Source organism: Pavona decussata, unplaced genomic scaffold, assembly GCF_977016875.1.
Source record: "Pavona decussata unplaced genomic scaffold, jaPavDecu1.1 SCAFFOLD_207, whole genome shotgun sequence".
Classification (NCBI taxonomy): Eukaryota; Metazoa; Cnidaria; class Anthozoa; order Scleractinia; family Agariciidae; genus Pavona; species Pavona decussata.
Genome location: NW_028145612.1, coordinates 892,762 through 908,307, shown reverse-complemented (window position 1 = coordinate 908,307; position 15,546 = coordinate 892,762). Strand labels below are relative to the sequence as shown.

The following is a 15,546-nucleotide window of genomic DNA, read 5'->3' as shown; positions in this document are numbered from 1 at the left end:
AAGCCATCCGATTTTAAGTACATCCCGAAAGTTCTTAACATAGTGACAGAGTACAAAACTTGCAGCAGCGAATTGAACCCGTTGCAAACGGCGAGGTAAGAATTGTGGTAGAGGGTAAAAGACCAGATCGGCATAATCTAGTTTTGACAAAATCAAAGTTTCTGCTAGCTGCTTTCTGAGCTCATATTTGGCGAGATATTTCAGTTTTCTTGGTATTGATAGAGTGGCGTAGCATTCGATACCGTGTGCTTGATGTGATCATCCCACTTAAGGTGTTCAGTGATGTGAACTCCAAGCAGTTTGCAGGATTTTATACGTTCTAGTTTATAACCACTGACTGCGATGTTAGGATCATACTCGTCAAGATGATGTTCTCTAGACATTTGCGGGGTGGAGAGGATCATAACCTTGGTTTTGTCGTTGTTGAACTAGGCGAGGGCACTCTCCTTAGACCAGACACTTAGTTTATTAATTGATTGGTAGATAGTGTTTCTACAGCTATTTTGCTAATTTAAAGGTAAAGAAATAAATTTAATTTCATGTACGTGCATCAGGAAAACTGTTTTTGACTTTCACTACGTTTCCAGCTTGTGTTCGGGGACTCATATTTAATGTTATCGACTGGGGTGTAGTTGCACCCCTTAGGGGTGAAGATTTGTAAACGAATGTTTGGTTTTATCAACAAGGTTGATAAGGTAAACAGATGCTAAAGAGATTCGAGTGCTGACGTTTTGAGCATTAGCCCTCCGTCAGAGCGAATCCGATCCAGGATTCGCTCTGACGCAGCACCACAGTTGGTTTAGAAAGTAAGCTCCTTTTCCATTTGTTACGATTTGTAATTTAGTACATGTACCGATTAGGGACTTAAAAATCTAAATCACCGTGTGAAGTGGATCTTTCCCTTGAGCGGCGAGACTAAACAAATAATTGTACACAACCCTTCACGCAAACCCGCAATTTTGGCTACTGAGACTAAGTAACACTACAAATTTAATAAGTTTAAAATACATAAACGCTAAGTCACTCAATAAACGGGAACGTAAAAACAAACTATTTCTTCTAACCTAAATAATTACTTTAAAATTAAATTACTTTTGCAATCTTACGTTAATTACTAAGCTATTATGATACAAAATGTTGTGCACAACGTTCAGTTTCTTCTTCGTCCAACCAAACCACAAACAAACCAAAGCAGTCTACTAACCAACTTTCTACGTTCCGCCAAACAACGACTCTTTCTCCCTTGCCACGTGCTTTTCAGTCTTTGTTAAATTTCTCTTTACTTCGCCCTCGACTTCTCTTCTTCTCGGTTTCGCTGACTGTTTTCTTTACCAATCGTGTCTACTCTTTTGCACGGGCGCCGTCGACTTATGGGTTTTGTCGAAGAACAAATGCGGCTGTCCCGCCCACCAAAAAGACTCTCGGCGGTGAATTCAACTTTCTTCTTTTTCTTCTTCTCTTTTCTCTTTCTTACAACTGTTCCAACACTAAAAGCAACCTAACCTCTATTTATATACTCTTAGACAATTACGACATTGAATAATTTAAGCCCGGCGACACACCTGGCGATTTTATACGCCGATCGCGGCGAATGTGATTGCCAGCGAAGGCGCAAGCGATTTTCGCCACTGATTGATGCGGACACACCTGGCGATTTTTTTTTTCGCCGATCGCGGCGATGTGGCACTTCAACATTGTTCATGTGATAAAACCGCCCAACCTGATTGATTGACTTTACTGGCAATTCGCAGCGATGAGCCTAGAAAATCGCGGGAACGGGCGCACTTGGCGAATGCCAGCGAATTTAAAGGTCGGCACACACGAAGGGACTAGTCCCTGCGACTAGTCCCCGCAACTAGTCCCGGGGACCAAGTCCCTTCGTGTGAACTACTCATTTTCATGAAAAATCTAGTCGCAGGGACCAAAATTTGGTCCCCGCAACTTGCCCCACGAAATCGAACATGGTTTGAATTCGTGGGACAAGTTCCGGGGACTTGTCCCCTCAAATTATGCTGGTCCCTGCGACCAAATGAAAAAAGAAACAATCGCTGATCAGTATTTCAGGTCCCATAATATCTTAAGAACTCCGTTTCAAGATGGCGGGCGACGGTGAGGTTGAATTAGTATTTACATGTAAGTTTCGTTTGAATTTCAGGCCTTGTTTGAATAACTGCTGTTTTTCTGTTTTGAATCAGTAGTATACCGAACGCTAGGTGAAAAAAAAGCGTTTTCGGAATTGTAAATGACTGATTAATTTTAGATCGACAACGGCTGTTGTTATTGATGTGTACGTGTATTTCAATGTTTTGCGGTTAATTAACTAAATTCGGTTTCACTGTTTTGGACCGCTCCTTTTTCGTCTCTACGCCTTCCAGAATTTCAGTGAAAGTGCCCTAAATTTTGTTATTTCGATGTGTAACAGGGCCCCGCATGTAAACCCTTCAAGGGACTTGTCCCTGCGACTTGTCCCATCGTGTAAACCCTACAGCCGGACTAGTCCCTGAAACCAGTCTCTGCGACTAGTCCCCTCGTGTGTGCCGACCTTAATACGCCGATCGCGGCGATCGGCGTATAAAATTTCACTAGGTGTGTCGCCGGCTTTACAAAGAAGATTCTAGAATAACGTTAACTACAAAATGTACAATAAACGCTGATTACACAACAAGATATGAAATACACGGTAATGGATATAATAATAGTTAGTTAGACTACATGAGAATTTACAATACTACACACAAATTCCTGAGACAATAACCACTAATATGTATGCCTGCTAGTGACAATTTTTTGACTGATAAAAATAACTACAGTAAAGTGAATTAAGGCGGGGGTAAACCTGAAAGCCGTTTTCATGCCGATTAAAATCGGTTTCATGGAAATATCTCGTTCACGTTTCAAGCAATCCAAAATCTCTCTGCTTAAAACGGAAACCAATGTTATTGGGTGCTTTGTGAATTTTTCGGGTGAATTTTGGGTATATTTGGGAGGAGATAGTTTTTCTTGAAGGATTGGTAAAATTAAGAGAAATAAGAAATATTGAAGATTTAGTGACGTTTTAAAATTAGAATTTGTAGTTAATAATTAATAGACGGATACCCAGTTAGTCCACTAGAAACCTGGGGTGCTCTTGCGTGGGTATCAACTGTCTGTTGGTGTTTTAAAAATCATTTTCTTTCTTTTATCTCTTCTTCAAACCTCTAAAAATCCCATTCAAATTCACGTTTAGCCCCACCTTAAGACTACAAATAATTAACAATATTCCGAACGAGTTACAGATAGCGAAAAGAAACGATTAAATATCTACATGCAAAAGGAACACACACATATAAATAAAAACAACAACGAAAACATGAACAATAAGAATTTTGTGACTCACCGCTAAAATTATTATTATTATTATTATTATTATTATTATTATTATTATTATTATTATTATTATTATTATTATTATTATCATCGTCATCCTTTCGTTTTTAATTTAAACGTTGTTTAGCGAATGCTTTTGTAATTTTATCGCTTTTGCTCTATAAATATTTAATGTTTTCGGGGATAATTTGGGGTCTCCGTGAATGAAAAGGCACTATTCCATCAGGCAAAAAAAAATTGAAACAATACGGTATTTTTCAGTTATTCTAGCCTTTGTTGTTTATTCTATCAAGCTCGTCACCTCCGCCGTTGGGATCAGTCTGCCGTCAGTATTTTGTATTTGAGATAATTTGCTTTAATATCCAGGTCTACAAGTAATGATGTGCTATTTGAAAAAGAAATATTGAGTAATAAGTACGTAAATAAGGACCATCCTGGTGAGTTAGCCTTCCCAAACAGTCCTTCTCAGGACTACACTCGCCCGGATGATCATAATTTACCTACTTATGACATGACTCCTGGGTTCAAACCATTTACAGAAATAAGTTAGTAAACGTGTAAAAGTAAGATCACATGGTATCAGTGTGAAAATCAGTGGTTCACCGGCGAGGACTTGAACCTCGGTCTCCTGCATTCAAGGCAGACGTGAACAAAGGAGAACCCACCGACAGACAGTTAGACGTGGGTCCAATATTTATTTTGGGCTAACGGATAAAATTAAGCATTTCATAAACTGTTATTGGTGAGTCCAAGTGGACATTTTGAAAAACATTTCTCAAACTCATACCACCGTAAAGGAGGTTTGTAAATGTGATCTTTTTTTTTTCATAAACTTGGTGATCTTTTGCTTTCAATTTCTCCAAGAATTACTCGACAGTGTGTTTCATCCGATATCCAAACACCTAGAAGTTGGTTAACTAAAAAAAAAAACGCGGCTGCATCTCCTTTTCCCCCCGGGGGGGGGGGGTATACTTCCATATATGGGCTAGATAGGTATGTGCCGCCCGATAGGGTATGGTTTTTGAGGGTCTCGATCCTTAAATAGGGTATCATTTTTACACGTGCTGGCATTGTGTTCCCGGTGTGATCCTTAGATAGGGTACCTAAGTTGTAAAATTGCTAGAATTCAAGTGCGTCGAGTGGAGAATGGGGAGGAGACGCTTAATTTTCTCGCGCCGGTGGCGCTCGCTTTTCGCGGCAAAGCCGCGAGAATAGCGGTTTCGCCCTCGGTTTCGCGATTCTCTTACACGCGCAGAAGCAATTCCGCTAGCTCCGCAGGCTAGCATAACACTGTCACAGCAGTGAACAAACTTCTCTGAAAGATGTTCCATGGTTATGATGGCATATTATTAAACTAGGCTTACTCTAGTATTCTATGCTTGATACTTAACTTCCGATATTACAGGAACAAAATAAAGCCGTTCACGACATTCAATTCTTAGTTTTTGCTTTTCCCTTGAATAGGGTGTCTTTGTTTGGGTTTGGGCCTTAAATAGGGTATCAATATTTGTTTGTCTCATCCTTAAATAGGGTCAGGGTTTAAGAACCTGGGCTGCACACTCCTATCCGAAATTTATGGGAGTACCCCCTCCCCCCCCCGGGCGTTTTTCCAACTCACTTCTCAGTGTTTGGAAATCGGATGAAACAGTTTTCCTCGTGATTTGATGTATTACGAATGTTTGGTTTTCTCAACAGAGGCGATGAGGTGATTTAGCCACCGTAAAGCGATTAGCACTCGAATCGCCTTTAGGTGACCAAATTACATCATCAACTCTAGCTGTTGAGAAAACCAAACATTTGGTCCCAGTTTGTTCCCACCTTTATCCATTTGATATATTAACTAACTACTGCGTTATTACTTTACGCGGGAAAGGTTATTACCATGGAAACCCAATGTACGTGTCTGTGTGTGTGTGTGTGTGCCACTCTAATAGACCTTTTTCATAGATGGCGACCGATAAATTATTCTTTTGTTTTCATGAAAATTAGCCCTACTAGCCTCGTCAGCATGTCCAAAATTCAAAAGAATTTTTACTCTGAAATGAGGTTAGTAGGGCTAATTAACATATATTGAAAAGAATATAGTAAATCGGCCGCCATTTATGAAAAAGGTCTCACAGACCACATAGCACATAGTCTCATACTAGTTTACTGAATTGTTCTGAAGGGTGGACGTCAGCATGCAGAACTTTGCGTCATCTGAATAGCATGTTCTCCAAAGCCATTTCACTGAATTAAGATGATAAGCCTCAATTTGAATTTTCAGAGGAAATGAAGACATTACTGCCGGGTTGTCAACTATACTCGCTACAGATAAATCAACTGAATAAGTTTTTTGTATCAATCGTTGTGAAATTAAAAATTATGAAACACCCGCATGCTAGGCTCCAAAAAGTAATGATCATCCTAAAATTTAATCTCTTTCCAACGCAAAACGTAATAACTTTCTAACGTATAAATGTGATAACTATTGAATAACTTACAGTCGAATATTAAGTTGGCGACATTAAATCGAATACCTTAAGTTTAACACGAGAATACCTCCCTTCTCGTTCAAAAATACTGGCTTGAAATATGATACAGAAATTCGTCGTTTTTGCCTGAAAAAGGAGGAAATATAAGAAACTGCTAAATATAAAATTAAGGGAAGAAAGGAGATCAATTTCAACTTCAACTTTATTAATTTTTAAAACCATAGTTACAAAAAATAAATACATACACAACCCGCATATAGCAAAGGCTAACCGAGGCGGGTTGTGCAAATTAGAGTCTACAGAATAAGAACAAGTTCCCTTACTTAAAATATAATACTCAGGCCCGGTTGTGACACAGTTAAAGCCTGAGGCTTCTCAACTTTTCGAAGTGTATCACTAGCTATAGGTGACTGAAAAGATACAGGCTGAAAATGTGGTATCTCTAAAATAGATTATACACAATTCACAGTTCACATTGTTTTGCTGGCATGGTCCAGCGAAATAAGGCTGGTTGTAAACCAGCGATCCAGTAAGATAAGGTTAGATTTCATATGTAAGAGTACTTAAGTACATTTTGTGTCATTATGTACATTTCTTCGTTGGAAAATTAAAACATTTTGTGTTGACTTCCGTCTTTGTTAGGTTCAAATGCAGGCTATTGTTCTTAGGCTCTATTATGTCTGATTGTATTGAACAAAGCTGGTCCCATCTGAAGCGGTGAACGACTAGTTCGAAAATCGAAATATAAGCAATCTCGTAAGCCTATCTTGTAAATAGTTCATTTTTCAGTCATTTATGGAAAATGAACTTGAACCTCTTTCAAAGTGGTTGCTTTTTTACTGCGTCTTAGTGGAATTAGAATCAATAGCTTAATTAATGAGGTGTGTACGCCCCGAAAACTCAAAGCGATTATCCATTACGGTATATTGGTCGGGTGTAAAGTGGTTCCTCTTTTGTTCGATTGTGTTAACCTTGGCGGAGGGTGGACAATCTGCAATTCAAATTTTATTTATTTACTTGGTGCCATAACAGTCGAATGCCACCAAGCAAACAGTTGTTTTGCACCGATTGTGTTCGTCAAAAGCGCCAATTCCCTGCGCAACATACGTACACAAAGTTGGTTGGACACCTGAACATTTATTGGTAAGGAAAATATTGCAAAGAATGGTTAATCCCTGTAGGACCAGGAAATACGATTGACTGGATTACCACTCAAGTCGGTAGCTATTAAGACAAAAATGGTCCTGTTATGTTTATACAATAACTGGACTGAAGTTGCGGTGAAGCAATTGCTCATTATTGTACTTACATTAGAGTAAATTGCACTCGGCTTAAAAACTAACAATTTTGTCTTGGCAACCGATCAAAACAAAACGATGCAGTGCTTAAATACTTAATTCTGAAGTGACTTAGTGTCATTCGATATTCGATTTTACCTTGAGCTAGTGATTTGTACCCCGGTAAGTATGTTTTTTCTGTTCAGTTGGACCATGTTTTTTGTTTTTGGTTGACAGTAACTAGCCACAGCTGTTGATTGTGCGAACTGCCTGATTGTCCCGGGAAAGCTTGACTGTCGCGGTCCTGATTCCTTAAGATCTCAGTTTTGCACAACCATTTGAAACTCTAAATTAAGGTCTGAAACGGGAGGGCATTCGCTCGTTTGGCTAAATCCTTTTAAACCGGTTTGTAATAAGCAGCTTGACGTTCATTATAAACGCGCGTGCGTTTAATCCATTTGTTTGTCAGTCTGAACTGAAAATTGTGTTTGCAAAGTTGACAAGAAGCCCAATCGCATCGCCTAGGAGTTTGTGACTGACTTTACGCGATACATGACATGGCAAACTGATATATGTATATACAGTCTCGGGAACGCAATTTGATGTCCGCAATAGCGGGGCGCGAGAAAAAATAAATCTAAGAGAAAAGGGATCAGTGGGTATTTTCACCAGGGTTATTAATCTTTAGCGGAGGAGCATTTTTTAACGACTTACAACTGCTGGCACGTTGAACAGTAATTGCATGAGCCCTAGTTTACCCTGTCCAGACATCTGGGTTTTATGTAGTCAGTTTTACATTTCTCAGTATAAAAATTAATTTTGCATTCGTTTTCACTGAGAGAGCAAAAAAAATGTACTTTGAGTTCTCCGTTCGACACTCAGTTGCTACAGTAAAAGATTCTGCACGGATTCAGTTGAACCCGTATCCGACTGTATTTGGTCGTCAGTTTAAAGGCTTGTGTACATGAGAGTAGAAATGATAGAAGATAAAAAAAATCTGATTGTATAAATCCTAATACCGTCGGTTGCATCTAAGCGTGGACACGAGACAAAAAAACATGTTCTAATAGGGTGCCAGACATGACGTGTTTTGTCGCCAAACATTTCGAAGTTTGAGAGCCGTTATGCGAGATTTTTTCTGTTAAATTACAAACGATTAGAGTAAGAATTCTTTTCGATATTGACGCAAGAAAAATCTGTGGGGGGATTTGGGGGTTTTATTTTAACTGTTTTCAAACATAAATATCTTAAAATCGGAGACACCCATAAAGCTCAGAATGTTTTGCTATGAGGAGAGACCTTTTAACATAAAAGACAAAGTGTCTATTTTTATTTTGCTAGAGTTAGTGGTGAAAAATGCGGGAATAAACAAAATCACTCCGTAAAAATTTATTCATTATTTACTTGAAAACGCTCTTACACATTTTTTCAGTCTAATTTCGCCTACAAGTTGTCTAGATTGAGTAGTTTAAATCCCTAAAGTTTCTTCACAAAATGTCTGACTAGATTTCAAGATAATCGACAATGTTTAAAGTGAGAGACTATGCGCCACCGTTGCTATGGTATAGTTGTTGCTTGGAAAGCGATGAGAAAATTAACTTTGATCATATGTTGAAATGATGATTAAGTATGAAGGAGATCGAGGTTTATCTTGTATGCACCTTAAGTCCAGAAAAACTGCAGCTACCAGCCTCCTTAAGCAAACTGTCGCGCCAGATCAGCGCGTTCCGTTCATATTCATAAGCTTATTTCATTTTTCTCAACTTGCAGGCATATGTTTTGCTCAGAAACAGCGCACTTGTCTCCAGAAAGTATTCTTGACATCTAAAAATGCTTGCAAAGAATATTCTGTTGGGCAAAAACAAATCAAGTCGACAACAGCTGCCCATACTCCAAACTTCGAATGTTTGGCGTCAAAACATGTCATGTTTGCACCCAATTAGAACATGTGTTTTCCTCCCGTGTATAGTATAATTATTTCTGTATATTTAGCACGGCTCAGAGTGTTTTAATTTATAGTGTATGCTCATTATTATGCTAAACCGAGATCGACTGCGAGTGTTGACGCCAAATATGAGTTATAGCTAAACACGTTCAGTTTGCAATCAATCAGTCTAAGAAGTGTGCATTAGCTGTTCAAGTCCCCAAAACGTTGATAATTTTTTAGCTCAACTTAGATTTTAAATAGAGTGCGAGCATTCCTTTTCTCCTCCTGAGTTCTGTCACGATTGCGCAATTTCTAACGAGCCGAGAGCAACGCGGGGGCAATCCCTCCTCGTTCACTTTTTTAATTTGCATAATTTTACCGTACCACTGTGCGTGTGATCTGAGGGAAAAAGGTTTGACCGCTTGCAGGCTACTTTCATTTTTTCAAACTGATTACAAGGTTTTGAGAAAATAGATTGTTTCCTAATCCTGTCGTATTGAACATTGGAAAACAAAATTATTTTTTAGGATTTTAAAAAAAATTGAAAAAGATTCCGCGAACGGAATCGAAAGCCTGAAACGCTTAAAACTGAATTCTTTTAGATCCTGAAAGCTAGTTTTGTTTTCCAAGGAACATGAGGTGTTTTAAACTGCTGTATCAAATTGTGATTTCAATCATTAGAATCACGACCAAGAGAAGACACGTTTCTGGAAAAAATGGCAGTCGACGCAGGCTATGCAAAGTCAAGCCTTGGGATCATTAAAGTCATCGAATTTGTAAGTTGAAAAGCTAACTTAGTTTCTCTTTCGTTGCCCCCATTGTATAAGTAAAAAACCACCCTAAAATGTACACGATTCCAATCTCCAACCGTACAACTGAAATTGTACAGATCCGAATTTGAATCCGTAGCAATTGTCTTTTCTCCATTGAGCCAAATTGATCCCCTTCAATATGAACACAACCTAAGGGAAAATGTATGGATCGAGAAATCTCCGATTGATATTAGGACGTATGTGACAAGTGGTCGCTTTACCTTACGGGAGGTTAAAGCCAAAAGAAAATTGCAAAGTGGCTTCTCTAAAAGTGGTCACGGTTGCATACGAGAGGTGGTCGCTTACGAGAGGTTCAAACTACAGTGATTTGAATGGAGAAATTTTGATATTTTGGAAAAGAAATCGCTCAAAAAAGGTGGTCTCAAAGGGAGGTTTTATTGTACATAAATGAAATTCACGTTTCATAACAAGTAAACATGTATTTTTATACCCTTTTCAGCTCTTTCTGCTTGCCTCATGGGCAACTACGGCCGCAGTTACTGCAGGGTTGCCGCCTGGCTCGCTTGGTCCAAGAGTTAGCTTCTTTCTTTTCGTCACAATATTTGGCTGGCTATGCGTAATATTCATCTACTTATGCTATCTCTGCGAGCTGGCAGACAAGATAAAGTCTTTCGACTCGCGAATTCTGGTAAGTATTAAACTACCATGTACAGGCACAGAACACACCCATTTTTAGATAAAGCCGAATTCAAGTCACAAAAGTCTCTTTTGAAAGAAACTCCTAGCTCTTAACATTTACAAAAAGGAGCATTTATTTGGAATATTCTGGTGCAATCTGATGCCCCATACAAATCTATTTTTGTTCGAAGTTCCGTAAACACGTTATTTTAAAGGACTTTTTACTTTTCCTGTCGTGTATAAACAAACCCAATATACATTGTATAATAGTGCTTAAAGACTTTTCACTAATTTGCTCTGTCCTGCCTTGGGGTGGGAGGAGAGAAATTTTCTTGCAAGGTAAAACGTAAAGTCAAGTCCCATTATGATTAAAAATTTCCCCTGATTATTCAACAATGCAACAAATTTTTAGTGCGCGCGTAGTATTACTCTTACTCTGTCTCTTCAGTTGTTTTGACTTGTGTTTTTCTCTTATCTCAGGTCCTGATTTTTGAAATTTTGTGGGCGATTCTGCTTCTCATCAGCGTAGCTCTTCTGGCAGAGGCTATTGTTTTAATCGGCGAACTTGCCGACGGTGCAACGGAGAACAGTGCTTTCAATGCAATGGTGGCGGCTGCGGTGAGTACAGGAAAAACAGTTTTAGCGGCGATTTCTAATTGGTTTATTCAGAGGCGCTCAAAGGTTCGTTTCGAATATCTCTTCGGAATGATCATTTTAACCCACCATATAAATTCTACTAAAGTTTTCTTTAGCGAAAGTTGACCTCAATTTTTCGCAACGCAGAAAAACAAATCCCCTTTGTTTTTGGAGGGGCAAATCCGTCGTTAAAAGCCGGGGGGAGGGTACTCCCTATAATGGCCTATACCGGGAGGCTCCGCCCGAAAGGGGTACCTTTTTTACGCTTCAGGTATATGAAAGGGTAGGGATTTCATGAGTCTAAGTATATGAAGGTGTAGGGAAAACTCTCGGGCCTTTCATTATTTACCAAAGGAAAGTATGAGAAAGGAGTACCATTTGTCAATGGAAGGTATACGAAAGGAAAACTTTTGAATGCAGAGGTCCACACAACGCAGGAATTAAACTTGCTGGTAATTTTGCCGGATCTCTCTTGTGAAAGACCTCGTGTCAGGCGTCACTTGAACGTGAAAATACAAAACTGAATGCAAGGCCCAGCCTTGCATTCAGTTTTGTATTTATACGAAAGGGGTACCTTTTCTGCCAAAAATGGTATATAAAAGGGTAAGGGGTCGGATATCGGAGCGGAGCCTTCCCGAATTAAATTTCTTTTAGTACCCCTCCCGGGATTAAAAGTGGGAAAAAGGACTAGCTAACATTTTTGGAAAGCCAACAGCAGCTCGTGAATTTCGGGATATAAAATTCTGTTCCTTTAAATTTTCGACAATTGTAATTTTCAGCTGAAGAATCCAAAAACTATGCCAGCTTACACAAATTTGCCTTAAAATGCAACAAAATTATGTAAGAATGAAAAACAAGAAATAGCGCTTTACAGAAAGTCTTTGCATAATTTCCAATTCTGACTGAATTTACTCTACTTAATTTTACATCGTACTCGGCCAAGAAGCTTCGAGAAGAAAAGGGCTAAAATAACGGACATCACGTACCTCACAGTGTGGCAGGTTAAAATTATTTCAAAATGGGTTAAAACTCACTTTTAGTTGAATTGAAGGTCGCATAGTCAGGAAAACAGCTACAGTAGGTTTAGTCGGTGAATATAGTTGGCGTAGTCAATGAGGGTATAGTCTACAGACTCTGATAGGCGTGCTCAATGTAGTTTGTGTAGTAGTAGGTCTATAGGTAAGCGTGAAGGTAACTGCCTTCAATATCATAAGCAGGTACAGTTAATGCAGCTTTTGTCTGGACTGCTAGTGGCTAGTGTCCTTAATGACCTGGCCTTGGATTGGAAACGAGGCTGGAGGTGACCTTGTGTTGATACATATGTAAACGCAAACTAAATAGCATAAGAACAGCATGATCTACGTGAAAAGCAGTGAGGTTTGTATCAAAACAAGGTTACCCCCAGCCTCGTTTCCAACCCAAGGCCAGAAGCACGCATCTGCAAAATGGACTATAAGCTTTCAGTCAAGCCTTAGCCGTTCTCGTCCTTAAACCGCTCTCAAGTTGGTCTTACTGGTGTAAAAATTACATTTTAGACATTAAAATATTTTAAATATAATTATATTCACGCAGGCTTTTGGCGTCCTGTCGCTCGTGGTATTCATCGTGGGCATTGTGTTCCTCTTCCTCAAGATCATCAAATCAAACAACACTACTGTTGTGGCTGCCTCCACTGCCTAAAGAAATAACTTAAAGTTAACGTATTAATGTCTAACGTAATGTATACATACTGTTTGAAACTGGCTAGTTACCATAGCGACACTAGTGGACTTTGAATCCTTTAAAGCGGCAAACAAAAACTTTGAGGCTTCTGATGGTGCCTACTTTTGTTACTGCGCATGCGCTCTGCGCATCTCGAGATACTCGGGTTTCCTACAATCTCGTTCCCAGAGCCCGCTTTTCTTTTGGTCAGCTTCCGGTTTTGGATTCTGCCAGAGCGTCCGTTGCCCGTTCCGCTGGATAAGGGCAACGCAGGCTCTGGGAACGAGATTGGGTTTCCTATGGGTGATGCCTACCAACAGAGGGATATTTTTGCGCGGTTTAAAACTATGCGGAGAAAACAGAATTTAGCAAGTGCTCTTGGTACCCAAAAAGAAAATTTGGGATATCCATGCAATTTTTAGAGATAATTACAGTCGAACCAGGTCAAGCGTACCCCCCTAGATTCTATTAATGAATCTATTATTTGAAATTGAAGCCGTTAGTCGTTTCAAGTATTCAAATCAAAATTCGATTTCTGATTGGATTATACGAACAATGCATGAAACCACAAAACCAGGAAGCCCGCCGGAAAAAAACCCCTTTTCAACATATTCAGAGCGGAAATTCTTGATTTGTATAAAAGCGGATTTTCCAAAAAGCATTCTCGTAGTTTGCAGCAGTCAACGCGTACTGTCAGAGAGAAAATTCGCCATTTTCAACCAGGCACGGTGAAAATGGGTCCTGTCGGGTAAGTTAAATGATCACTAAATCAGTGGACATTTTACGTTTATGCACTGGCGTTTATTCCGTTAGTTGTTGAAAAAATGAGAAAAAAAATTGGAAGCGTTTTATCGTAATAAGCAGTTCTCTTTTTGAGGTATATGCAAATTAATTCAGCGAAAAGTATGCGAACTCACAGTGAAAGATGTTCATTTCAGTTGACCTTCGACAATGGCAATGACCTTCGGCACATGTGTTGCGCTATTTTTCGCGGTATAATGGACAGTCTGATGACATATATACCATACTTTTCATGCAACAAGGTGGGTAATGCTATTCATGAAAGATAAATTGGAATTTTTAGCCCGACTCATTTCAGCAAGTGCTTGACTTTGTGCTCTTGCCATGACCAAATTTGCATAATGGCTTTAATATATGAACGTGTCAACAACATGCGGGAACAGTTTGAACGAACGAGCTGTTTCAAATGTACTATAGTTTAAATTTTACAGGCTATTGCTTCTACTGTTAGCGCGGATCAATGTTAAAATTAAAAGCCAATAAGAATCGAATTTTAATTTGAGCATTGATCCGCGCTAACAATGAATGAATGAATGCATTCTTTGAAACGACTAATGGGTTCAATTTTCAAATAATCGATCCATTAATAGAGTCTAGGGGGGTACGCTTGACCTGGTTCGACTGTAAGCTTCAATTTGGAAATAAACACCATACATTGCTTTGTATTTTACTGTTCTTTTAGAATAATTGTTGCTTGATAATCTCTAAAATATGCATGGTGACCCCCAACGTTCTTTTTTGGATTCCAAAAGCCTTTGCTAAGATCTGCTTTCCCCGCATACTCATAAACTACACAAAAATACTTCTTTATTAGTAAGCCCAAATGACTAACAGTATCACGTCAATAACGAACCTTATGCCCCATTCACTCCAAAAAAACATGTTTAATTAAACGTGGTTTTATTCAACACGGTTTTACAATATAAACTACACAAAAATACTTCTTTATAAGTAGGCCTAAATGACTTACAGTATCACGTCAATAACGAACCTTATTACCCATTCACACCCAAAAAAACATGTTTAATCAAACGTAGTTTTATTCAACACGGGTTTACAAAACAGTTCAATTATAGAACTGTTCATATCAGACACGCGTTAACATTTTGTGTAGCCTCGTTTAAATGTTAAATGTTGTCAATAAAAAAAATTGTAAACAACATGGCGGTCAATGTTTTTTCTCTCTAGCTGCTTATTACTCGATATCTGCTCTAACATCCACCTGTTCGTCGTGTTTGGACAAACCAAGATCGCAGTTGTTTTGGGAAGAGACATGCCAGGGTTGGGATGAACGAGATTGGATTAAGAACTTCTAACCAATAAACTGGGTGGAATTATCCAAGACTTAAATGGACATCCCCCTCCCCCCCGATTTCATATGGCGCGTTTTTAGGGACTGGTCATAAAGTACAGGGGGGGGTGGGCTGGAAAAAAAGGGGGGGTGGGTCACTGTTTACTGACTGTTTTCATGCATGTAAAAAGGGGTGGGCTAGCAAAAACCATGCATCATTAAAGGGGTGGGGCACATAATATTTTTGCACATGTTTTGCATCAAATGGTGCCTTTTGCCAGTAAAACTGTGAAATGTATTAACAGTAAAAGCACAAATTATAATTGTGTAGTTTCAGAAAATATCCATCCCCCATCACAGAGGGAATTTATAAAAGGACGCCCTACCGCCAGGAACTTCCAAGTTTCTTTCATACAATCTCTGTAATTTTGTTCTTTCTCTTACCACCATCCCCTCCAGAATCTTGAATTCCCTCCATGGGTGGGGTAAGGATATTTTCTGGAACTACACATTCTATCAAGAAAAGGGCAAGTTCACTCGCATCCATTAAAATGAACAACTATGATTCCATGTGGTTATTAATGATACATATTAGATGCACATTATCTTCTCAAAATCATTT

At 39.0% G+C, this 15,546-nt stretch overlaps 1 protein-coding gene across 1 annotated transcript; it reads left to right on the top strand.

Moving 5' to 3' along the window:
- The first annotated feature begins 9,729 nt into the window (after positions 1-9,729).
- On the top strand, positions 9,730-14,711 carry LOC146460778 (uncharacterized). Its single transcript, XM_085087737.1, has 4 exons — positions 9,730-9,820; positions 10,317-10,505; positions 10,976-11,113; positions 12,704-14,711. Exons 1-4 carry the CDS (start codon positions 9,761-9,763, stop codon positions 12,809-12,811), a joined length of 495 nt encoding a protein of 164 aa, XP_084943863.1. The 5' UTR covers positions 9,730-9,760; the 3' UTR covers positions 12,812-14,711.
- The last annotated feature ends 835 nt before the right edge of the window (positions 14,712-15,546 follow it).